The sequence below is a fragment of the Balaenoptera musculus genome, chromosome 11 (genome assembly GCF_009873245.2).
Source record: "Balaenoptera musculus isolate JJ_BM4_2016_0621 chromosome 11, mBalMus1.pri.v3, whole genome shotgun sequence".
NCBI lineage: Eukaryota > Metazoa > Chordata > Mammalia > Artiodactyla > Balaenopteridae > Balaenoptera > Balaenoptera musculus.
In genome coordinates this window covers 68894940-68921269 of record NC_045795.1, presented here as the reverse complement: position 1 = coordinate 68921269, position 26330 = coordinate 68894940, and the positions used below count along the sequence as shown (strand labels likewise).

The window sequence follows — 26330 nt, the reverse complement described above, 5'->3', positions numbered from 1 at the left end:
TGGATCATTCCTATCAGCCTGCAAACTATTCTCCAACTGGCCCATCCTGGCCCACTGTGATGTATAAAGTCACTTTAAATCAACACGACAGGGGCTTGATGTTTGGGGTCCTGGAACTCTTTGGTAATCTCATCAACACCCTCTCTGGAGGGTCCACTGCACTCACAGAGTTGTGCCCAAATTCTAAAGGGTTCCTGGACTGACACCCTCATCTAGGCGACAGGAGGCTTGATTTGCTGCAGGTGGCTGGAATCACAGGCTCTGGCCAGATGGCTTGCTAGGGGTCCCGGGGAGGCAGAAAAGGCCAGCCCCACCCCCCCCTTCTTCCCACATCCTGTTTCCCTGTTTAGTAGCCTCCTAGGTAATAAAATCACTGTCAAAGTGAGTATGACTCAGCCCCACCCCTTTCCCATCAAAGCCGCCGCAGTGTCTGGGTGACCAGAAGGTCAGGGCTTCTAGCACGGTGCCCACCTGCATGCTCTCTCCTCTTGGCCAGTCACAAGAGGGTCTCCTACAACTGAATGCGGAGGCCAGGGCCCCTCAGGTGGAATCAGCAGTCCCTACCAGTCTGGCCACAGTTGGCCCTTATTATTTTTTGTCCAGCCTCACCCATTTGAAAGGATCAAGCAAGTCAGCCACACGTAATAACATTTATTACTCGGAAACACTTCTGACTCCAGGAATTTAAAATCATAACCCAGACTAACGTGGGCTTAGGGCCAGGAAGCTCCCTTGTTTCTAAGAACTCTATCTTGATTGTCCATTAACATCATCTCCAGCTAGACTATCGGCTCCTGGAAGGAGAGCTGGACCCCCAGCCAGGATAAAGCATGGGCTTGGCACATGGTGCGTGGCAAGGTCTATGCAATGGAAACAAGAGAAGCAGCCCAAGTCCAGGATCTTTTCGCTGCCCGGCCTTTTGGGGTTTACTGAGGCAGCCGGATCACTTATCAATTTCTGCCAGGGACTGTCTGGGAAGCATTCGACCCAAGGGATGACCCACAGTGCCAACTTTGAGTAGAAACTGTAATTGACAGCTTTCTAACCAGCATAAGCCTTTCCAAAGGTCAAGTGGAGGCTTAAAGAAAAATACATTCACATTTGGCCACTCTGCTCTGCCCACATCTCCTGTGATAGAAAAGCCGGTAGTGCCTGATGGCAAGAGGCTCGTCCATCCGTTCCTTTCTTCCTTCCACCACTTCCCACGGAGTAACCAGCATGTAGCAGGCGTCGCGTGAGACAAACACAACCCAGCCCTGAGCAGCTGCTCATCAGCTAATGGAGAGGGAGACGTGGGGGGTATTGATGTTGACAATGCACAGTGAGCATCTAACAGAAGCACATGTGAGGGGGAGAGCTGACCCTGGCTGGGCTGGGGGGACACTGTGACGGAGGAGCCCACATTCCAGACAGGCCTTAAGAGATAACAAGGTGGAAAAAGGGCTTCCAGACACAGAAGCACGTGCCACAGAAAGGTCCCACATGGTAACAGTGGGGATGGGGTGCAGAGGAGGAATGGCTGGGAGCGCGTGGCCGGAAATGAGGCAGAAATGTAAGTGCGCTAGTGTTTGGTGCAGAATATTCGACTATGAAATTACCTTTTTTTTTTCATACAACAGGTGGCATGGTCAGCTTTCGGTTTACAAAGGGAGTGTGTGGAAGATGAAGGGAGGGGGCTGAGGCCAGAGGCAGGAGATGGTTCGGCAGTCAAGGAATGCAAGAGGGAGGAGGGCAGCGGAGGCTGGGGTGAGATGAGCTGGCCACTGAGGCCCTGGGCGTGGACGCATCTTACCAGGGGAGAAGGGGACCAGGAGGGAGCTCGGGAAGCCCCGGCCTTGAAGGGATAGGCTGAGCCCATGAAGGAGTCTGACATCAAGTTCTAGTTAAGGAGAGTTAATATTTCCTCTCAAGCATTATTTGGCATTAAAATAAATCACTGAGATACATTTATGTGATATATATATATATGTGATCACTGAAGAACTGAAAAGATAGTGTCAGGGTTTCTTCCCAGGAGGTGCAGAATGTGCTCCAGGAAAATTGCTGGGGCTGATTAAGCAGCCTTATTCCTGCCAGGGACCCTGGGGGAGGGAGTGCTGTCCTGGGAGGCATATGGGACCAGGTGACCCAGTGTCCACGATACACCCGCTCTGCACAAAAGCACGAGGACAGCACTAAAGCACTTTCTTCTTTCCCCAAACCCAGTAACTCTTGACGTTTTCCAAGCTCAAGTGGCTGGGCAGGTAAATTAGACATTTTCAAGGTACAGTTGACGCTTGAACAACGTGGCTTTGAACTGTGAGTGTCCACATACACATGGATGTTTTTCAAGAGTGAATACCACAGCCCTATGTGGTTCGTGGTTGGATGAATCAATGGGTGCAGAGGAACCTCGGATAGGGAGCGGCGGCTCCAAGTAATACTCAGATTAACCCGCATGTTGTTCAAGGGTCAAGTGTAGAACCAAGATCAAAATGCTTCGAGGTCTAAGACTTGGGAACAAAGTGTGGCTCCCTGAGGAAAAGCCCACATGGAGGCAGGTAACGTACTTGAACAGGTGCTGGACAAAACACCAGATGGGCGGCCTCTGGAAGCACAAAGAAGGAACCTCGGACAAATCAGAAGTGCTCTTTAGACCTACGGGAGTCAGTACTGTGGACAAAGCCCTTCTTCTTCAATCTCCCTCCTTGCAGCAAGAGAATTCACTTGAGAAGTCCAGTGGCTGCCCCTTGGGAGTACTGGAGGGGAAGGCCAGGGGAACAGGACTTGGTTCTTATCTACATCATGGCCCACCTTTCAAAACCCTAGGGCGCTCAGTCGCTCCAAGTGCACGAGGTCGATGCCCGATGGGTGGGTCTTCCCTGGGGAGCTGACATATCCCACTGAGCAGCCTGCTTGCTCGGTCCTCATTCCTTGGCTCTTTGGCGTCTCACCACCTTCCATGCTTGCCTAACCCACACTCAAAACAACTTTTCCCCTGGAGTGATCCCACCTCCCCACCAGGGAAGCTCCCAGCTCGGACCACATCCCTCTAAATGTGCTCTCACTCAAGAAGCCCCCTTTACCAGTCAGGCCCTTGAGTATAAAAGGAGTCAGGTTCCCCCACTTGTTTGAACCTTTCCTCCTATGATGCCTTCTCACCTCCCAGGAAGGATTCTAACTTCACCCTCTGTATTTCTATTACAAAACAGCTGCAACCCTGTCTCTCCTGACAGATGCTGACAAGTTCTCCCAGAATATGTGCCCCTCACTGTGGAGAACACAGCCCCAAAGGACCCCGCGACAAAGCTCCCCAGGAGAGACAAAGACTTTCTGAGATGAAGCTGATGGGCCAGGTTCCCAGCCCTCTGTCCCTCTGGCCATCTCCTCACAGAGATGCTTCCCTCTGCCACCTTTGCAACACGGCTCCTCAGCCCCACTGCCCCTCTGATGGGTAGGAGGGCCTCGCTGACTTCTTTGTGGAAGACTACCCGCCTGGCCCTGCTTTGCTAACACCAAAGAGGAGATAGGAGAGTCAGGAAGCGTTTTAAGAAGAGCTTTGCTTCTTGGTGAAATGACTCTCTCCGGCTCCTCCAGACACACCGTCACAACACCAAAGCCACCTGCTTCGCAAATGCAGCGACAGTGCCCCTCAAGCGTAGAGGTGCTCTGCTATTGCTGTTTTAAAATTTCTCTCACTTGTAATCTGAGGTTGTCTTCTGCTGTGAAAACACCTTGTGGAGGAAAACTACGAAGCGGCACAATTTCTAGCGGAAATCACTCATTTAAAAACTCTGATCGATCAGTACTGATTATAAATTAGCTACTCATTTCCCCTCGGCCTCACCAGCCTGTTCACACGCCACTGAACTCTCCTCCCAGGTTTGGTATCAGTGGTTCACTGGACACAGCCGCTGACAGTGCACACACAGACACACACGGACTCACACACATGCCGTGGGCAAATGTGCCTTCTCAGAGCTTAATCACCAGGCAGGGCAAGACACGGCGAGGGCATCTAGGAAATGTTGCATAGATATGTGCCATGTTGCCTTGATCACGTGCTTTTGGAGTCCTTACTCTGCAACCCTTCCATCAGTCCAGACAAATGTTGATCAAAGACGGAAAGGGGAAAGGGAAGCAAACCAAAAACCTCAAAGGAAATTCAGAAGAGTTTGGTGGGGCGGGGAAGAATGTGCGTGTGTGGAGATATGGACAAGTCACAGTAACTAGCATCTGGCCATGCAAAAATGCCAAGTTTGACCCCACTGCAATCACCCCGATCAATCACTTACAAGCGTCCTTTCTTTTTGGTCCACAAAGATCTGATAAAGATTGCATAGGAATTAATTCAAATTAAAGAAAGGAACAGTTCTGAATTAGAATTCCACTTACGGATGGAGTATGTGAAACCGTCATTTCATAATCCGAGTCTTACTTAAATTAGTGTTGTCAGATACCTTACACCCTGATGAACAGACACTGGGGTCACTGAACTCATTCTCTAACTCTGATGGGTGGAGGCTTTGCTAGAAAAAAACTGAGGGTCAAATGTCTCACAGCTCGGCCAGGATCTGCTCCTCCGTCTAGGGTTTTAGGATGAGGGAACATCACCACTTGATGATGGGGATGGTGGTTGTCATAGTAACAGTCCTGACATGTCTACAGCATGAGGCTACATGTCGAGCACTCTTGTAAGCATGGCACACAGAGTGATTCTTGCTCCTCCAAACTGCCCTATGAAGTAGGACTACTAGCGCCCTCATTTCATGGGTGAGGAAATGGAGGCACAGAGCATTGAAGTATCGACAACTTGCTCGGGGATTTGAATCCAGTCTGGTCCCAGAATGGTGCGTGCTCTTCGACACTATACTATCTGTCTCTTATGCTACAGACGTTGACAACTGTGGACTGGAGTCACTCTGTCCTAAAGGAGACATAATACGCGAGCACTCCAACACAGTTTAAAATGCTCATGTCTTGTTTTGTCTTAAAGTCAAGTGAAATTTTTCTAAATTAAACAAACGAAAGATGGTATGGCTGTGAGAGGTCTGCAGCTGGTAGAATTTTCCATAAAAGGGGAAAAAGACGCTGTAGACCAAGAACAAAGAAAACCAGTCTTTATGCTGGAAATGTAAAAGTAAAATCAGGGCCGAATTATTTCTGATGGGTTACGTGAAAACAATGTCTCCAATGCTCAAGTAATGAGGCGAGTTTCCCTGAGACAGTCTGACACACACTTTTCTAGAAACAGAAAATCAGGTTTCAAAACAATCTCCATTCTGCAAATTCCTAATTCTCTCTTCTTCTTTTTCTCAGAATTGTTTTTGTGAGGTTTCGTTTTCGCAGATTTATTTTCCCATATGTACACAGATGCCCTAATCAGATTTTAACGTTCTCAGGTGATAACCTAGTTAACGGCCAGAACAATTCAGCATAATCCAATAACACAAGACTAACAGGAAGTGGGTGATTTTTTGGAGTGATTCAGCTACAGCCTTTGACAAGTGGGTTCAGCAACTCACCTTAGGTTTAAACGCAATGACTTTCAAAACCATCTCGACAGTGAACACCCCGGTGAAGACCATGTTCAGGATGTCCATGGCGTCATTAAACATCTTGGACTGCTCGTAGTGCTGTGGATGGAAGCAGAGGCACAGTTCTCAGGGGTCCACTCCAGACTCGCAAAAGGAGGCTCCCCAGCCAGCCACCCCCTGCAGGCGTCCGTCCGCCTGCCACGTGGACAGGCAGGCAGCCTCCCCGGTCCAGCACCCCCTCCCAGTGATTCCACTGACGCTGCGAGGGCACATGGTTGGCCCCCCACAAAGCGCAGGGGGCCCTGACAAGATGAGGGTGACCGAACGATGAAGGGGAAAGACATCCACTTCCTCTGCTCGGAATAAAGGGAATCCACCCTTTCTCCCAGCAGGGTTTCTACTCAGGGCCTTGACCCAGGCACAATGCAGAACACACCCACAGGTCTATGGACGAAGGTAGGATTCGGTTAGGATATATTATATGCCATTTAGGCCTATATTCAATCAAAGGCACTGTTATCTTGCCCTCATGCTTTTCCCTACATCAGCAGAGGGTCCTCATTCATAAGGAATTCTTATATTTAAGGAAAGGGCCAGAAAACGTACCCTTGGCTGTCTTTACACTCATCTTCCAGACAGCACTGGGAGTTGGTTTGATTTGCTCAAGTTCTTAGAGCCAGTGGGAAACTGAATCTAGACCTTGGCCACTCTTGTCCTAGTGCAATATCCACTAGACAACGCAAGTGCTGGAAACGCTCACTATCAATACCGCCCTGTAATCCAACGTGGCCAATTGAAGTGAGCTGCACTCCTTGCTCCCAGAGTGAGCAAAGAGTCGCTGTCAGGCAGGTCAAACTCAGTACTCCACGGACCAGAAGACTCCCCACTGCCACGCTGAGAGTGACTTGAGGACAGGAATGACACTCTGTGACAGGCCCAGAGCAAAGTGCCTGACACAAATTACCCAGCATAAACTTTGTTTCCCACTTTACCAATCGACAAAGCCAGGCTCGGGGGATTTAAATAACTTTCCCCGGGTCACCCAGCTGCTAAGGAGTCAAGTCAGGATTGAAGACCCTGCCTGTTCATTTCCACACAGACAGAGCTTTTAGTCCACAACCACTCCCTGGCCACAGAAGCCCACAGTAAAGGTTTACAGGCCTGCAAGCCATGCTAGGTCTCCACAGAAATGTCACTTATGCTCACGCTGTACAGTCTCTTACGCAGAAGAGTGACTGTAAACTCCTGCCATGGCAACTGTTAGCCAGAATAGGAGTCTGGCCAAACTACAGCCCACACTCATCAGATAATCAAACCCTTCCTCCTGTGAGGGGGCGGCATTCCACCCTCAGAATTTGGGGCATGGGGCTGCACCGAAGGCCCAGACGTGATCCACGCGGCTGTCTCCATGTTTACCTGCATGGCCAAGCAGAGTGTGTTGAGCATGATGAGGACAAACATCATGTATTCGAAAGGCGAGGAGTTCACCACGTACCAGAATTTGTACTGGTAGGGGTTTTTGGGGATGTATCTCCGCAAGGGACGTGCTTTCAAGGCGTATTCAACACACTGACGCTGCAACGACAGAAAAGAGCAACGGGGATCCTGAGCACGTCTATGGAAGAAGGACACAGTTCTCGTCTGCCCTGAAAAGCTGGTGCACACCTACTGGGAGGGAGCGAGAACGAGGGGAAACCGCCAGCACAACCCGCACAGGTACCACTCAGCATCACTGACAAAGGGCCCCCAGCTCCATCACCTCATCTGGTCCTCACAGCAGCCTTTGAGGGTAAAAGCAGAGGACCCAGTTTGCTTCCATTTCGCTTATTAAAAGACTGAGGTCCTGCGGTGCATTAAGCAGAGATGCAAAGCCTTGACCCACGTCTTCTTATCCCTGCCCTTCCTTGATGCTGGTGGAGTACATCCGTAGTTCTCCTGCCCAGGGAAGGAAGCGAAGTAACGAGAGGCAAGGAAATCCTCAAGAACCAGAGGGGCTGGGCTGACTCCCTGAGATTGGAGGTCCCATGGCTGCTCCAGGACGGACCCACACAAGACGCCTACCAGAAGCCAGAACGAGCGTGTTAACCCTAAGTGACTAGTGGTGAGTGAGCTGTGTGTCTGTCTGAGAGCTTTTGAGGCTCAGGAGCTTGTCGTGTTCATCTTAGAACCCCCAGGACGTGGTCCGTGATGATGGCCAGAGCACTGCCCCGCCCACTGATGCTGGGGCCGAGACCAGTCCACCCTTTGCAGCAAGCCCGGAGGGAGCCTCCAGCCCTGAAAGCCATTTCAGCATCATACCCTACTTGCTCCTAGGCCCAGACCGACCACAGGCTCTCTCTGTCCAGGACCTGGCCCTGCTGTGACCTCACATGCTGACTCTTGGGACCCCTGACTGGAGCCTATCCTGGACCTCGTGGTGACCTAATTTCAGCTCTGGTTCTGCCTGGGTCTTGCCCTGACACTCTTCTTCCTTGGCGGGGGTCGGGAGGGGTGAAGAGCTGGGCCAGGCCTCCCTCAGACAGTCACTGATAAAATCTGCAGGGACGCCCTGACAACTCACAGCAACGTCTTCCTATAAACCAAGCTGTCCTCGTGTTTCCCCCAGTGGAGATGCTGCAGCCTGAGACAGACGGCCTCACCATGCATGGCGACTTCCCGCCAGGAAGCTCAGGCTGGCAGATGATTCTTGCTCTCTATGTAATCATCAAACAAAGAGGGCTACTGATAGAGGGCCTGGGGGAAACTCCCAGAACAGAATCTCGATCTCACAGACTATCTTTTAGGGCTGAAAAAGACCTTTAAAAGTAACTCCTTAATGCCCTCAATTTAGAGAGAAGGGAGACAGCCCAGACAGGAGGTGGAGGCACCCACAGTCACAGAGCACGTGCAGGTAGAACAGGACCAGACAGGCCTCCCGGCTCCCTCGCATCAGCACACGATCAGAGCCAAAGGCCCCTGCACCTAACAGACTGGTTAAAACAACGTGCTAGATCAAGAGAGTGATGCCAGTGCAATCTGAGTCCCAAGTTTAAAGTTAGCGACTTTCCCGGTGGTGTGATAGGGTACTTCCTCCTAAGTCAATGGTTCTCAACCAGGGCACATTTGACAATGTCTGGAGATGTTTTTGGTTGTCACCAAAAATGGAGCGGGAATGAGGGTGGGGGGCAGAAGGTGCTACTGGAATCTAGTGGGAAGAGGCCAGGGAGGCTTCTCAACCACGCACAGCAAGCATAACAAAGAATTATCCAGCCTCAAACGTCAATAGTCCCGAGGTTGAGGAGATAAAAGGCTATCCCTTGGGAGAGACTGTGCGAGTTGTCACTGGGTGCTTTCTGGCTCCAGGCCACACCATCCTACATGACTCTGAGCTGTCACTAGTGGGTCATGACCACAGAAGGTGGCCTAGGTATCCTGACTTCTCACTCACATGTCTGGGGGTAAATTTCAAAATTACAGCCTAATCTGCATCTGGGAAACTAACTCTCCACACTGATGACTCACAGTGGCTGAGAGTGTGCTGTGAGCAGGGCCCAAGCCCCAGGGACAGAGAGCAGGTGGGCACCCTTCTCTGTACGTGCGGGAAGCCGTCAAAAGAGAAATCACTCCTCTTTGGCTCAAGGGACAGAAGCCCAAACAGTGTGTGACTTTAACCTGATTTTTGTCCAGCTCACAGTTCTTATACTCTTTCTCCCCCTGCTCCTGAAACGTGACGATGACGAAGCCCACAAAGATGTTCATCATGAAGAACGCTACGATGATAATGTAGATGATGAAGAAGATGGAGATCTCCACGCGGTAGTTGTAGATGGGGCCGACGTTCTCTCCGTTCGAGTCAATGGCTTTGTACAGCAACCTGGAGAGCAGAGGATCCAGTGAGCGCCAGCGCCCTCGGCCAGCAGCCCAGCCCCGCTGGCTTCTGACCGCCTCTGCGGGCACTGACGGCCGGACCCCTCACTGGGAGCCCACCCCAAGGCCCCGGGACACGTGGAGGTCCCTCAGGAAGCCTCTTGAGCATTAGGCCCATCAGCCCGGCACCTGGCGGAGGGAACACCTGGGATATATTTGTTGACTGATTGCTTTGAAGACTGGAAAAGATTTTACAAATATCCAATAAGGCTCCTTTCTAGTCACAGACAGAAGAGAGGAAGGACATCACATGGAAGACACTGGTGGAAATGAAAGCTGTAAACGCAAGACAACGAGTGAGCGGCCAGGGCATTTCCAAAGAACTACGAGAGGTTCCCCAAACTGAAACAGGCACTAAAATTAAGTATGTGCCGGGCAGAACTCTGAGCAGAAAGAGGGGCAACTACTGCAACAGCCTCCAATTCAATGTACGCTCATTCTGATGCAGATTCGGCCCTTCCAGGCACCCGCCGGAGGCCTGCACCGTGCTAGGTGCTTTCACATCCATCTGGAAAGGCGGACATACTGTCGTCCCTGTCTTACGGAAGCTCAGAGAGGGATCTAAGTGCCAAGGTCACAGTCCCGGGGGCAGAGCAGGAGTTGAGTCCACCTCCCCTGAGCCCCAAGCCCCAAGTCTGTTCATTTCCCTGCCGTCCCTGGTGGCAGCTGCCACCCAGATTTCCTGAAGTGCAGTGTGTAAAACCTGAGACCACAGCTCGTGCCTCTGTAGAGTGCAGGCTCTCACTCCATGCTCCTCTTCTCGCAGGACCAATCCACCAATGAACAAGCCCCACCCAACTGTCCTTCTACTTCGCAGACACCCCACACATCCAGAGAGCCCTGCCAGCCTGACCACCCTCCTCTGGGCATGAGAACTTGACATTCAGAACGCTATCAACATATATATGTTCTGGTGGCAGGAGCTGGGGGGCCATCAGAGAGCAGAGAACAACAAAGGTACAAGAGGTCTCCTTTTGTATTCTACCTTCTTTCCACTTTTCTTACCTCACCCATCAAATTCCTAGCCATTCCTCAGGACCCTATGCTGCATGTCTCTGCCACACCAGGACCCTCCTGCTTGGCTTGGCTGAGGACACTGACTAAACGTGGGCTGTGAAAGGGGGAACCACATCTAGACAGCTCTGCTTCTTCCACAGGGCTTAGCACAGCATGTTGCATGGAGCTGGTATCAAGAGCACACTTTATGAATGAGCCAGTGAGCGTGGCAGTGAAAGACGTGGCACAATGGCACGTGTTAGTACATGACTAGGAGTGAATGAACAAATGAATGAACGGTCTGGGACACTATCAAGGACCTCTTTAGGAACAGTGTAGCGGCAGCTTTACTGATGAGGTGACACAGGAGCTGGCCTGAAAAATGCCTCTGGGGACTCCCCATCCACATCCAGCGATGTCCCCCAGGAGCCCGCTGAGAGATACCCCCCTTCCACCACCCCAGCTTCCCAAATCCGAGAGTCCTGGCTGCCCACAGGGGTTAATCCTTTGCCTAATCAGACAGAGGAGTCCCGTGGGCCAGGAAGTGGGTGATAAGTGGCCCAAAGTTAAAAAGTCATAGAAAAGGCCTACAAAACTGGAGAAAAGCAGAAGGACTCGCTCTCCAGGAGAGCCGGCTCAGCCCAGAGTGCCCACGAAGCAGCAGGAGCGCCCCTGGGAGACACACGATCTCGGTACTCACGCGGGCCAGCCCTCGAACGTGGAGACCGTGAACAGAGCCATCATAGCTGAGAGGACGTTGTCAAAGTTGAAATCGCTGTTTTGCCAGATCCTCTCACGGACCACAGGGTTATCGACATCCCCATCCTTGTAGAGGATGAAGAGCCCCCTAGAGGGGAAAGGAAGTGGGCGGTCACCCTGGCAGGATGTGGAATCGGTCACACTGCCCGATCCCTACACCAGCCAGGCCACTGTTCTGAGCATGGCACAGCCTGCATTTCTCCATATCTTGCCCTGCATTTAGCCTACTCTACGGTTCAAATAACCGTGCAGCAATGACTAAATGAGTATTCTCCAGAGTGACCAGGCAGACACCCAGCCTGATCACAAATGAAAACTACCGAACAAGAACCGTCCCTCATACAATGGCCTCAAAGTGTGCAATGAAGAACCGAAAGTTTTGGCCACGCAGAATTCCACAAGCTCTGGGAAACAAGCCCAGGCATCCTCTAATCTACATTTTAGTTTTAATCAAATTCCTTCTCTTATACTAACAGTATTCCCAGTTTTCTTTCCAAAACAATTCTATAATCGCTGGCACACAGTATTTCTCCTAGAATGTCTCTATTTCACAGATGAGGAGGCCGACTTAGCGAGGGAAGGGATAGCGTCTTCGCACGGCTGCTGTGCTGTCACCTCCGTGGGCACCCCCACCCCCCAGAGCATGAACGGGGTGACCGGGGCCCCTGAGGTGCACTGCCACAGTCACACGGCCTTTGGTGCTCTCTGACTGCACCTTCTGCTGAAAAGAAACCCTCAATGAACACAGTGCAAGCAGGCCAGCCTTGCCTGGTGACATCTCAAAAGGACAGGGACACGGGGACGTCTATGCTTCTAAGGTCTCAGAACTTCAGGCAATGGTCTCCGTGTCTACCTTCATAGTCTTCTGGATGCATTGGGATAAGAGGAATGAGTATATGCCACCTGCTCTCTCCTCTGCCCATTATTGTGAGCGAACATATGGCCAAGATGTGGGTGATGGGAGCAAGGAGAAAGAAGCATCCTGGGACCTGTCAGAAGAGGGTGGCCAGATCCTGAACTCCAGGAAGTTAAGCTTCAAGTTCTGGTTTGAGGAAAAAATTGGATACGTGGCTGTAGGGGGAGCTTTTGGGGGGCATTTCATAATTGTTATTTTAGGTGTTAGTGCCCACTCTCTCCCCCAGTTTACTGATTCTATACCAAACATCAGAAGTCATCTGTCCATGCCTTAAGGGTGATGAAAAGCTTTGGAACTAGACAGAGGTGGTGCTCCCTCCACAATGTGATTGTATGAAATGTCACTGAACTGTACAGTTTGAAATGGTTGATTTTACGTTATGTGAGTTTCACCTCAAAACAAAACCCTTCCATCTCTCCAGCCATGAGCTGAGCTCTCAGGCCTCTTGTCCTCCACAACAAAAAACTTCTGAAATGCTAGCACGAGCGGATTCTTGAAGCTTTTTATCTGTTCTTCCAAATTCCCCACTCCCACGTTCAGGACACTCACCTGCATTCTTCGGGGTTACTTTTGGCTTCATCTGTGCATCGGTAAAACTTTCCCTGGATACAAAACAGACAGACAGTCAAATGTGGGCTCCGCCTGGAGAAGATGGGCTGGGCTCCATGCTTGAAGGCCCTTCCCTGTACCTTGAAGAGCTGCACCCCGATGCAGGCAAACATGAACTGGAGGAGGGTGGTGACGATCATGATGTTGCCAATTGTCCGGATGGCCACAAAGACGCACTGGACCACGTGCTAGGGAGAGGGGGTGGGGAGGCGACAGGGGAGCGTTACTTCCCTGTGTTATTTTAGCCACGGGGTGAACGAATACCAGCCAAGATTTTCTAGGATTGTATGCATTTTTATATTATTTGCCTACCTGACAGTCCCTTATGCTTTGTTTTTCAGGTAGTTATCTATGGAGTTACCCCCAGTGCATTATGGCCACCTGGGAGGAACGCCCTGTAAGCAGGTCCCTCCTTGGCTTCCTCCAAAGCAGTGAGCTCAGTCAGAAGAAATGCCATGGGGTACAGCACTGCCTGGCATACAGGCCCACAGGGCCCTGTACCCCATAAGACGACTGAGGAAAATGTAAACCCTCTGGCCTTTTGTACACACTGCACAAGAATAGATTTAAAGACTAAAAGAAACCCAAAGGAATACTATTAATAATGAAAAAAGTAATGAAGTGTGAACAGTAATCAAATAAAGAAAAACATCTTAAATTAACAAAAAATTTAAAAAATAGTAACTTTTTTTCATGGAAAGGCATTTTATTTAAAATATAGCAGTGTGTACATGTCAATCCCAAACTCCCAATCTATCCCTCCCCCTACCCCTCCTCCCCCCCCCCCCCCCCCCCCCGGTAACCATAAGATCGTTCTCTAAGTCTGTGAGTAAAATAATAACTTGAAAAACACTACCAGCACTTAGCAGAGGCAGCTTCATTGGTTAGAAATGTTCTTTTCAAAGGCAAAGCCCACTGGAAAATTCATCAGGCCTCGACCCAGTCCCAGCCCAGAAAAATCAGTGATGACAGCTAACCCCAACCGAAGCCAGCCCAGCCTGGAGAGAAATCCAAACCTTAAGTCCTTTTGCTCTGTTGATTGCCCTGAGCGGTCTCAGGACCCGTAAGACTCTCAGGATCTTCACAACAGAGATGGCACTGGATCTAAGGGAGAGAGCAGAGGAAAGCAAGCCAGCAGAGTGCATTACAGCGGGTAAAATACTGTGAGATGATTTCACTTTAGTATAACTATGGTGGGACCACGTGCAGCAGGGCTAATCTCTCCCCATGGCCCACACACGAGGATGCGTCTCCTCCTCCCGGTCCACACTCCATGGCACCTCCTAAGCCAGGCCCCCCGCACTCTCAGAGACCCTGACAGGCACACAACTAATGCAGCAGAGACACAACTTAGGAGTTTGCTTTATTCTTTCCACCTGATGTAAACGCTAGGCAGTACTTGGCTGAGTTGCGTTGGTTTGGTTGGTTTTCTAAGTTTGGAGACCTGCTGCAGTGCCCTGGTGCTGGGCTTCTCTGGCCTTCAAGGAGTCCGCTGTTGGGCGGGAGAGATGGGCAACCGCAAGCCAGCGTGTAGGTGTAACAACAGAGGGAAGGCAGCCCGGGGAACACACCTTGGGGAGTCTGGGAAGGCCCCATAGAGGTGATATCAGGTGAGTCCCAAGTGGGTATGGGGTTAGCATATGGGGGGGGGTGGGCGGCAGCTGGAAAGCACAGGCACAGCTGCGAGCTTACAGGCGTTGCAAAGATACTCATGAGAATGCCTTTCCGAGTTGTGACTACATGGTTCCCTCTCACTGGGTACTGATGAGAGGTGAGGAAGAGGATTTTAACACAGGGCAGTTTCAGGCAGGGGTCCTCCCCCTTCTGAGGGGGATAGAGCCTCTCATTTCCCTTTAGTTCAGAGGCCATGTGCACACACGTGCTCTCATATGGGGGGGCACTGATGGTCAGCACCTGAGCAGAGGTGCTTCAGAGTCAGCAGGAAAGCAAGGCCACCCCTGGATGCTCCCACTGGAGCCTCTGCCCCAAACCCCCAGGTACAGCAGGCAGGCAGTGTACAGCTGGGGCTGTTCCCCACCAGAAATCTCTCAATGCCATGGAAAGGTCCTGGGGCTCTGACTTGCAGCTTTGGCCCCTTCTAGCTAAAAATTTTAGATGCCAAAAGAAAAGGGTCATAGCAGCTGATTTATCCTGGAGAGGAAGGGAAGCCTTCAATATCCAAGCTGGAAAGGCCTGAGAGGTCACCTCGTCCAACCCCTCCTGTATAGAGGGGGAACCGAGATCCTGGGAGAGGAGCCCCCGCCGGCCCCGGGCCCTGGACCAGCCCCTGGAGAACCCAGACTAGAGTCCAGCTGCCCTCCCTCCTAGTCTAGACTTCTTTCACCCTCTTTTGAAAAAAATATCACAGAGAATAATGAGCACAACCCAGCAGAGGGCATAAAAAGAAAAACAGAAACACAAGAAAGCATGAGTTGTCCCAATGCTTTCTGGCATGGGCACAAATTAAGCTTTCCCAGATAACCGAATGCCATAATTAAAATGATGCCTAGGCTTTATGAATTATGTTAAGATTCCTCACATAGACCTTCCTGCCCAACAGTCCTGTACACACACGTTCACACACGCCCCAGAATACTTACTGGATCCCAAATGACACCAGAGACACCCCAACGACCAGCATATCCAGTAAGTTGAAGTAGTTCCTGCAGAAAGCCCCTTTGTGGAGGAAAGCTCCAAAAGTCGTCATCTATAAGCAGAATCATGAGTGATTTAGTGTTTTGTTTTGTTTTGTTTCTCTCTGCAGAGGAAAAGAAACCTGGGCTCTTTACAAAAGCTTGAGCAAAGTATGACTTTATGAACAAGTGTGCATTAGGAAGCCAGAAATGTAAACCAACAGGGCAGAGCAACCGAATGCTTTGCTCAAAAATGGAAAAGGGGCAGCTGATTTCCTATACATTTTAAAAGAAGAGAGCAATTATTTCACTGGACATTATTAGAGTGAAAACAAATTTCAATTATGAATATATCATTGGCATGTCCAAAGGCTCTGTCTCAGCAGAGAGTCCACTTAACCAGGTTTGTCAGGATGTAATCGCTGCCCAGACAACCTGGCTTCCCCACAAAATGCCAGTCCAGCCCTTCTGAGACCCCAGCAGAGCCCACATTGCTCCAACCCAGACTTCCCAAGTGGGGCTAGAAGTGCCTGAGCCCCGGGCTCACATGCTCCGTTGATATAGAAACTTGCATGGTTTTCCCAGGCCCCGTATTGCTCCTAACAGCCCTTAGTGATGCACCCATTTTAGAGGCTCCTCCAAGTCCAGCTACTCTAGCACGTGCCAGGTGTGGCTCAGAAGCCGTCACCTGCTAAGTCACGGCCCCGAGTGCCCGGAGCCCACACCGCAGGTTCCCCACTGAGCTTCTTGAATAAGGAGCTTAGTGAGGAAGTGCTCCAGAATAAAAACTGCAAAATACATGGAGTTACTGCTTCTTTAAAAAAACAGATGGGAGAAGTTTCAGATAAGTACAGGAGAGGAGAGGCAGAGCTGGGAGCTAATTATACTGGCCCATATGGAACTGCCAATAATTAACCCTCTTTAACCTACCAAAAAAAGGCCACTTCAAATGGTTTAACCCAGTATCCAAACAGCCTTCCAAATCCTCCCCAGGCCACCAGGAACCACCCTTTCGATGTCAGCTGCTTCTCAGAGATTCTGCATTTTCTGAATCCTTCTTGTTTTAGCTCATTTTCCACTCTATGAGATACTTTCAAAATGAGGATTGATTTGGAAGATTTAAGTCACTGAGGCAAATATATAGAAATTGAAAAGCAATAATTGTGGGGTTTTTTTTCTTTTAAATAAACCTGTTATCTCTTTGCCCTGAAGCCCAAGAGGAACTAAATGCATTGAACAACTTAAAAATGTGGAAAGTAAAACCTCAATTAACCAGGCTAACAGGCTAAAGATAACACTTTCCTGTTCAGTTTGAGGAGAAGGCAAATTGCCAAAAAAAACAAAAGCAGCTCAGGATGAAGCAGAGGCCAGGTGAGCGTCCTTGCACCCCATGCCCTGTGCCTTCTGCACCAACGCCCATCACCGCGGAGACGGAGGTAGAATCTGCTCTCTGACCCAGGCAGCATCTCACTTAGGACAACCGTCAACCAAATTTACTGGCCTAAAGGCAGGAAAATGAACTCAAATGCCTAGAAGATTTTTAACAAGGGTTTAAACAGAGGTTGGTTGGTTGGTTTTGTGCTAGTATTTTCATTAACCAAAAAAAAAAAAAAAAAAAAAAGAGGGAGAGAAAATAACTAAATACCCTATTGCCTGGAATGTTAACTGAGGTTTCATTTGACAGAAGATTTTGTGAAGAGCCCAAGTTCCACGGTACATTAAAATACATTTTTTTTTTCGTTTTTTGTCCTGAGATGCACACACAAAAACCCCAACATGGTTTAAAGAAACTGTGGTTCCAAGATCTCATTCCCCAGCTTGTCTCTCTGCTAGGAGATGACTGCCCTGACAGTTGTCCCAGGCCACGTTGTCCCAGTACTGCGAGGACGCATGCCCCTCAGCAAGTCTGGGGTTCTGGGCTCTCTGCTGTGGGTCTCCAGACCTCTGAGTACATAGGAACGAGCTCTCCCCAGGGTGGCCTTCACAACCAGTACACAAACCACATGCAGCAATGGCAACTGGCAACTCATGCATGGGCAGCACATTCCGGGCCCCCTGTCCAGAGGGTGCTCTGTTCGTTTGTGTAAACGTAAGCCCATCCATTAAAACAGATATATCTTAACACAAAGAGACCCACATTATCTTGCAAATCCTGTTGCAAGAAAATAGTGTGTTACTCTTTTAGGGCACTGAAAACATAATGCAGTCAAAGAAATGAGAAGAGAGACATTCCCTTCGCAGGAGAAATGCTTTTCCTCTGACTTTGATGTCAAGAAGGGTGGAAGAAAGTTCACACATAGTGTTGTATCTGTTATCAGTTGACACATTTCAGAGGACATTAAAAAAGGAGCAAAATATAATTTCCAATCACTATTAGGAAGCCAAAGTAGCTCCTACATGCATTCAAAGGTTAAAAAGAAACAGCAAAAACAAGTTGAATGGTTACAGGAAAAAAATCCTTTGGTTAAAAAAAAAAAAAAGCGGAGCTTGATCACAGAGGACAAAAACTGAAAATAGCCAAAAGCACGTCACGCGTCTTGGCCGTGTGTCACACACAGGAGCAGGCCCCTGAAACACACTCCTGTGGCACCTGTTACCTTCAAAACGATCTCAAATGCAAAAGTACCAGTGAAGACATAATCTGCATAACCTAGCATCTGGAAGGTAAACAAAGAATTGCCACCGTTATTGCTACCGCTGCTTTAGAGTATGCGAGGATCAATGAAAAAGCCATTACCTTTAACAGGATTTCAACAGTAAAGATGGCTGTGAAAGCATAGTCAAAGTAACCCAGTATCTGCAAGGCACAACACGTGGAGATGAGAAAAAGGCATCCGGACAAACCCCGACAGCTACACGCCCACAAGCGGTCAGAGACCCGTTCTCCCGGGATATGCCTGCCACCCTGGAGGAAAGTGCAGAGATGCTCAAAGGGCTCCACCTTGGTCCAACCAAGAGCTTTGGGGATACTTACCTCCTGTAACCACTCCTGCTGACACCTCTCCACACACCCCTCCCCCCCCCCCACCCCAGCCTCGTGTTCTGGGCAGACAGAGGCTCACTTATGAAAGCACTATGCTGGTAAGTAACTTGTGGCACCAGATAAATTAGTCTCACACACATTTTAGATTTTTAACTGCCTTTTTGGTAGAATGAAATATGCTGTCATTCAGCTGAACTTTGGATTGGAGGGAAAATGTAAACAAAGGTATTAGTGGCACCAAATGGGGCCACGTGTCCCCTCCAATTCCAGCCCATTCAATCAGGGAGCAAACACCCTTCCCCCACCGATGTGCCGGACTGGAGAAATCTGCAAGGAAGAGTTTCACTTATCGTCTTCCTCCTGCCCGCTGCTCTGAATCTAACACCGCTCTCTCTCTCAAGGCAGGTGTTTTCCTTGCTGGGCCCATTCAAAGAACGGACTGACTTGGCCTCTGAATGATGGTCCAGCCCACTTTATCAGCATTCCTGAGAATACCGTCTACTTTCCAACCAGTGGAGTCCTGCTAACCCCTTCTGGGGTCCCTGCTTCTCCTCAGGGCGGGCAGGTGGGCAGCAGTGGGCCTGACTAAGGCTGCCCACAGGGAATCCTCAGCCACAAACACAGCAGCCGAGACTCTGCCACCGGAAGAGGCCGTCTTGGCTGCTTATCTGCATGACAACTGGGCTCTGTGGTTTGGGGGAACTGAAGAGAGCGGCCCTGGAAGATAACCCGTGGAGCCCACCCAGGCCAACTCCGTTCATTTCACAGATGTGGATGCTGAGAACAGGGGCAGCTGCTCAGGCCACGCGGCCAGTCTCTGCGTCGCTGAGCGGGAAGCCAGGTCTCCGATATGCCAGTCAAGAGCCACGGGCCCTGCTGTGTCCGTGTGGGACCCACCCCAGGGGAGTCCTTACTACTGTTACACTAAGGCGAGGACCTCTGTTTCAAAGGCAGCCCTCCTCGCTGAAGTTCTCTCTCTTCAGACAGTATTATTCGTTTTCCAAACTGTTTCCATTTGGGGATGTATAAATTTTGCTGGAACCCTTCTGTGTATCTGTGTTTCTGGCTAGGCAATGAAAGGTCTTTCCCAGTACACTACCAAGGCTGCCCACGGGGGACCCTGCCCCTCCTCCTTAGCCCCTCCGAGGTCGCAGCAGGGCTGTGCCTGCTGAAAGCACATGGGTAGCCAAGAATGACACAGCTGCCGACAAGCCAACAGCTCAGCCTGGTACCCGGGGTCAAAGCTCTTGGACTCAGGTTGTTCTTTCCTCACTCTGCCTCCTTTCTCTTTTTCACTAATGAATCAGCTAAGGTTTAAAAAAAAAAAAAGAAAAAGCACTGCATGATATTAGTTATACAACGTATCTAAAGTAATGAAACTCGCAGAGAGAAAGCAGAATGGCGGCTGTCAGGGGCTGGGGGAGGTGGACATGGGTAAAGTTTCTGTCACACAAGGTGAGTGAGTTCCAGAGATCTGCCATCCAACGTGGTGCCCAAGGTTAAGGGTACTGTCTTGTATCCTTAAAATTTTGTCAAGGAAAATCTCATGTTAAGCGTTCTGACTACGGTCAAATAAAAACACTGTGGTATTTTAAAAGCAAGACACACATACATATGTACATCTATTAAAAAAGAACAATAACATTCTTGGGAAAAGTGGCAGGGAAATAAACCCATGGGGAAGTAATTACAATAAAAAATTAGAACATGAGGCCCGCATGTAAATTAACTCTTTGTCTATCTGTGTCCTAGGACTAGCTTCTGACCTAGTCCATCACATAATGGTATTTTTTTCCCAAACAGCTTTTCCCCCTTGTGTCTCATCTTTAGGATGGAACCAGTGACACTGAGGGCCTTGTTCCATCTGAGTGTTGAGACAGCCTCGAGAATCTTAACAAAAGCCCTAACCTCTGAGTACAGACTGAGACAGGCTCAGGGCCTTCATCTTTACATCACCCACACATGTTTTGAGGGGAAGATCTTTTAATCTTCGTATCAGGGTGCCCGAGTTTCAGCAATCTGATAGATTGGGTTTGCCAGGCTTCAAACCAAGAGCACTGGAAATGAAAAGACAGCACAGGGCTTGGTTGTCACAACTGAAATCGTGGGACACTGATCTGGTGATTTGTCTAAATACACAAATCTCTAAAAACCTGTTGTACAGAAAGAGGTACCAACCAGGCAAGGCAGCGACCCCTGACGGCCTCGCACACTTGTGGGCCTCCCTCCCCAGGCAGCTTTCTGGGCGATCATCTGAAACTGCGCTATGGTATTGAGGCCGGGCGGTCAACAGGCTACCGTCCTCTGAAGCTGTCTCGCCTCTGGACTGTTCTCAGTGCTGACAGCTGACCTGCTGAGACTGAACTGCTCAGGCAGGAACTGATTTAGGTACCAGTCTCTGCCCAACATCGATGCTGGGGAAGGGAGCCAGCCCTAAATTATGAAACTGATTACAAAAACGAGACTAAACTCTCTGCTTGTCTTCTTTGTAAAGCCACCTCCTGCCCCAAACTAACCAAAACTTAGTTCTTCTCCACTGAACCCTTCAGGTCCACATCTGTCATCTCCCTAACTTGTATTTCTTGTCAGTAACAGAACCAAGTAGCTTTGTGCATTTAAGTCTTCCTGCCAACCCTACATAAGAGCTCCCGGGCACGTGACACACCTGGTTTCAATTTTCCTTTCTCTCCTGCTGGATGCTGCCACCAGGTGGGAATCTCAAAATAGGTGTGCATGTGAATTGGACCAGGGAGGCGGAAAGAGGGACCAAAATGTTGGCAGCGAGGAACGGAGAAGTAGAGAAGCGGAGCCCCTGAAAATACTCAGTTATTGCAGAATATTTGAAACGAGGTGTAAAATACACGATTCCATAAAGGTTTGTGCCCGTAAAACAAAACCCCTCTGGCACTGACAAACCTGAAAGAAAATGCCTACAGGTGAACAGGAGGCCCACTTGAGCTTTTACCCTCACGGCCCCTGCGGACCATGCACGGACGCGGCCTCTGCCCGAGAGCTCAGCGCCGACCCGGGGAGCCCCGCCCTGCCGTCCTCGCTGGGGGCTTACAGTGTTCCGGAAGGAGTGGCTGCGGATGGGGTCCTCGGCGGCGAGGGCAGCGCTGCTCAGCATGATGAAGACGAGGATAAGGTTGGTGAAGATGTGGTGGTTGATGAGCTTGTGGCAGCCCACGCGGATCCTGCAGGGAAAGCCGCCGCATGGACGCAGCCCCAGAAGGGCCCGGGCCCTCGGCACACTAGGGCCACTCCGCGGCGACGAACCAGGTGGAGGACAGCTGTCCCTGTGCCGCCCAAGCCCCCACCCAGCAAACGGACCCACCGGACCATCAGCCCCTGGAAACCCCAGGACGGCAAACCCCAAGTGCTCTGTATGAACACACCGCAGAGACCATTCACTGAGTCCTTAAAAGTGTGGACACCGTCCTTCTGAAGGTGAAGAAACTGAGGCTTCAGCCTGTGAAAGAACTTTCTTAAGGTGACCCAGCTATGGGAATTGCCCGGCGGTCCGGTGGTTAGGACTCTATGCTCTCACTGCCGAGGGCCCAGGTGTGATCCCTGGTCAGGGACCTAAAATCCCACAAGCCGAGCGGTGTGGCCAAAAAAAAAAAAAGGTGACCCAGATAGTAGGGACTAGGGGCAGAATTCCAATCCAGGTCTGAGGGTGACATAGCCCCACCATAACGTGAAGCCCAGCTGCTCCCTTTCCCTGCCTTGGAACAGAGACTGAGGTCAGAGCTCATCCCAACAGCTCACAAAGAATGGGAGCAATCCCAGCAGCTGGGCTGTATCAAAACATGACCACAGTAAGTGAGGCTTGGTGGAATCTCCTGTTATGTGGAGATTCTGTCATAAGTGCTATTTTTGCGGGGAGGAGGGGGAGTCGACCCACAACAAGTACTTCTGAGAAAGTCAAGTGGAAGTTACACCATCACGCAAGAATCTTAGAAGGATGCCACTGCACGTGCTCAGCACCCCCAGCCCTGGCTCTCACGACGGCGCCACAGGCCATCAGAGCCTTTCCTGATGCCCCTGATGTCCCACGGGCTAGTTAGTGCAGTTAGTGCCTGACTTCCCTTAGCCTCGATATTTGACTTCAGAATTTAAAGTTGGTTTTTTTTTTTTTTTGGTCTATAGAATACATGTAGGTTTTCCTTTGAAATGTTTTTTTCACTTTAAAAACTGGAGTCCACTTTATATGAAGGTGACCCCTTGCTTCAAATCTTCCCTTTTGGGGCTGCTTAATGCTGGGATGTGGTCCCTGGAGGGCCTGCAAGCCATCAGCAGCTAGGGAAGGCCTTCCAGTGCTGTGAGGGCAAGAGTGCTCAAAGCTTTGGGGGAAAATCAATCCATTCCTCCAATATAGGCAGACGCAATGAGCTGCAGATGTCAGTGAGTCGGCTGAATAACTTTTTAAAAGAGATACCCAAACTGTCAACGGTGATGAGTGATAAAGACTACCATCCAGTCTTCAAGTCTGTAAGACTGCAGCCCCCCTTGCTTCCCACCTATGTCTCCCTGGAGCCTGTGAATTTATGGAGTTCTTCGCTGACAGCCCAGAACTGCTTCTGCAATTCTAGAAACCTTTCCAGGAGCCATCGATTCCGCCCCGGCATTTCACTCCTTCCCAGATCATTTAAAACCTAGAAACCAGCTAGTAAATACACATCTTCCTCTTACAGTACTTGTGAGTAATTACCATGTTCCTGGTGAGCACCTGATCATTTTAACAAGAGAAATGCATTTTAAGCAGGATATCAGGGAGCTGAACTGAATAGCTACCATCTATACAATATCACTGAGCGATTATTACTTTATCACCATCAAACTCAATAGGGAAAAGTAATCAACTAAACTGGATCTCTGGGTGAAGATACGCTGCAGAAGTTGGTCAAAATCCTCATCCCCCACAGCATCTTAACAGAAGGCCCCCTCGTGAAGAAAGGGTCCTTTGGATGGAACACACTTCACAGGTGACGACTCACGGCACACCAGAGCTGTGGGCTCTGACCGAGCCACAGTATTGCACCACTGCTGCCCCAGTGCAGGGGTTGGGGGGAGGAGAATCTGGAACAGCACTTCTCCCAGGACCTGGTCACACCCCTAAGCCCCTGGTCCAGGCCCAGGAAGGCTAGGAAGAGATGAACAGAGGGCAAAGGCAAGGCTGGAGCAGGACAGGGGTCCGAGGGGGCCTGGGGCCCTGACGCTCAGGCGCAGAAAGGGACTGAGAACCGTCTTCCCTCACCCCATCCCCAGCCACCCCTCAAGCAACCTGCAGGGTCCTGGGGGAGACGGGGCAGCCGCGCAACTAGAAAGGGGATATTTACGGGTTGGTCTTGCTAAGAATGAAGAAAGCGCTCCCTTCGGGGATGGGGGTGATTTTCTCTTTCATGTTCAACTCAGAGATTCTGCGAGGGCGGGGGCCAGCAGGAACCTCGGGTTCATCCTCTTCCTCCTCCTCTTCCTCTTCACCTACTTTAAAGGAGACACATTTTTTTTAGGCATGAAATAAACAAAGACTGCATTTGGGTTTCAGTGGTCATCCTCAATTTCACATGAATATTTGGCTTAAACTTTAACATCATCTATCAGCTTACATTAATCAAAACCCTTCCAAATCCGAACGGAGAGTATGTGGGGGTGGGGAGGGGCTGAGAAGCGGGCCCGTCTGGTGAGCATGCGTAGCTGTGGGAATGAGGCCCCAGCAGTTTAAGATCTGGGCGAAGGTGAAGGTGGCAGCTGTGGGATTCTCACTGCCCATCCCCCCAGCACCTTGTTGCTTCCCCAGCAAGCTCCGTGCTCAGCTTCAGCCTGAAAAACTGTGTGGGGTTTCAAGTCACACACAGGCCCCCAGGCTCCCTGACTCCACGGTCCCTCCCATGTCAGCCAGTAAAGGCCCCAGTCGAGGTGAAAGTATCAGGTGAGTGTTGATAACTGGCCGTCTCCTAGAGAGACGTCCCAGCCCAGTGTGGGCTTGCCCTGCTCCACCTACGCGTTCTCTCCCCACCCCCTGGAGCCCAGGTTACATAAGCTGCCGGCAACCACGAGAAAAACAGAGCTAACCGGCCCACGAGGGGACTGCACCTGTGGCCTCAGCGGCCTCGGCAGCCCCACGTGTGCCCAGCTGGGCCAGCCAGCCGCAGACTCAGCCGCTGATCAGAGTGAGAGCAAAGACACATGGCTCATGCGCCGAGAGCCTGTCTCTGGCCTCCGCCACATACCTGGCACATCACAAGGCGGGTAGGGGTCCTTGTCCTCATCCTCTTCTCGGTAGTCATCGATGGTGACCTGGGAAGACAGAGAGGTCTTGGGAGGAACGGAGACTGACTTAAATGTACTTGAGAGGGGCAAGTAAAGGCTCAACCCTGCCGTTCAGCACGGGGCAGAGGAGTTGTCTCCAGAGTGTGCGCTGTATGTAAGTGTGTCGGGACAGCAGGTGCCCCAGATGGTGACTCTGCTGAAAACAGAAGGTCTGAGGGCAGATGAGGAGCAAACTGGTGTAACCCCTGCCCAGCCATGGACAGCCAGCCCCACCCATGCCTCTTCCTCTCCCAACACTGGCACCCACGCTACGTGAGAACTGCCTTACAGATTCCTGCCGCCCCGCCAGACTGAGAGCCCCACGCACGCAGGGACCTCGCTGGTCTTGGCCGTTCCCGATCCCCAGTAGCTGACACACAGTCACCACTCAAAAAGTCTTTACTGACTCACTGAATAAATGAACAAATTAATGAAAAATCCAGAGCTGACACGGTGCACAAAGTTTCACAGTAGGGCCCTGAGGGCCCAGACCCTCTGATCCTGAGACACCCACGCACTGGGGACAGACATCTTTCAGCAATCCTTGATTTTAATCCCCACTGAGAAGACACTGACGCAGGTCAGGCCTGACCACATCATTCCAATCAAGAAAAAATAAGCGGTCAGACCAGTTCAGTATGCATCATACCAGCTCTCTGGTGAAATACTGTTAACAACCAGCTAAGTGCCTTAATTCACTCAGACACCCCTAGAAAGCCAGTGTCTATGACGGGGCGCCACCCTTTCACTACTCCAAAATATCACACACAACGCTGTCATGGTGTAAAGGGTACATTTATGGTGATATCAACAGAATCATTTTGAAACAAAGTGGAGAATGTAACATCTACCTTGTGGTCACTGTTGGCTATCTGGTTGACTTCTGGTTTGTTGTTCTTTTTATTTTCCAGGCTTTCTTTTCTACAGAGAAGAGAAGAGAACAAAAGAAACCAAGTAACCATACTGCTTTGTATAAAAAAGCTAATCAGGATTCTGAATCAACAGTGGCCCAGTGAAGGACAGAAATTAATTGGAAACAACCCTAATAGCAAGAACATAGCACAACCCACACCCAGAGCTTCCTGTTCACCTCACTGCACTGGATTCATTACACAGATCATCTTATTAAAATTTTCATCCAAGAGCTAATCAGCATGGAATGCATCATTTATTTTATGACGCCAAAATTAACTGCAGTGATTCGTTAAGCATGGGGACGTGTGACTCCTACTCTCAGCTCCGAGGGGATGAGAGCCAAGGGCCTGTGTTCTGCCCAAGAGTCCATCCTCTTTGGTCGGCCCCACAGGACCAGCCAGGATCCCCACAAAGCAGCAGCACAGGAGCTGCAGCTGCTGTGCAGCCGGGTGCCCCCGCAGGCCCCACCTGCGAATGGCTCCCCGGGTCAAACCCCTCAGCCAGCCGCCCAGGTGAAAATGGGGTTACCTGGCAATCTTCTTCCTTTCCTTTTCTTCAGCTTCCTCTTTCTGAGCAGTATTCAAACTTTCAGCATCAGCCAAATTGTCTACAGCAATGGCCAAGAAGACATTCAGTAGAATATCTAATTTGAAAACGTTAAGGATGCAACACGGTTCTAAGTGCAGCTACACATGGTCAATAATGGCAATGAAACACCCCCGTGTTCAGGAGGCTGGTGACAGGTAACTGTCCCCTAGTGCTATGTTCACTTGGTAAAGCTAGGA

The 26330-nt window shown here is 50.3% G+C and overlaps 1 protein-coding gene across 4 annotated transcripts in view; it reads right to left on the bottom strand.

Moving 5' to 3' along the window:
• The window catches only part of CACNA1D (calcium voltage-gated channel subunit alpha1 D), a 319290-nt gene that overhangs the window by 52273 nt on the left and 240687 nt on the right, over positions 1-26330 (bottom strand). For all 4 annotated transcript variants that reach the window (XM_036868410.1, XM_036868411.1, XM_036868409.1 and 1 more), the window contains 14 exons: positions 26074-26188; positions 25482-25551; positions 24552-24618; positions 23658-23805; positions 21383-21512; positions 18073-18132; positions 15303-15409; positions 13719-13806; positions 12783-12890; positions 12643-12695; positions 11119-11265; positions 9168-9369; positions 6933-7091; positions 5505-5615 (listed from right to left, as the gene is read on the bottom strand). In XM_036868410.1, coding sequence (XP_036724305.1) covers positions 5505-5615; positions 6933-7091; positions 9168-9369; positions 11119-11265; positions 12643-12695; positions 12783-12890; positions 13719-13806; positions 15303-15409; positions 18073-18132; positions 21383-21512; positions 23658-23805; positions 24552-24618; positions 25482-25551; positions 26074-26188 — 1565 coding nt within the window. The remainder of the gene's footprint in view (positions 1-5504; positions 5616-6932; positions 7092-9167; positions 9370-11118; positions 11266-12642; positions 12696-12782; positions 12891-13718; positions 13807-15302; positions 15410-18072; positions 18133-21382; positions 21513-23657; positions 23806-24551; positions 24619-25481; positions 25552-26073; positions 26189-26330) is intronic.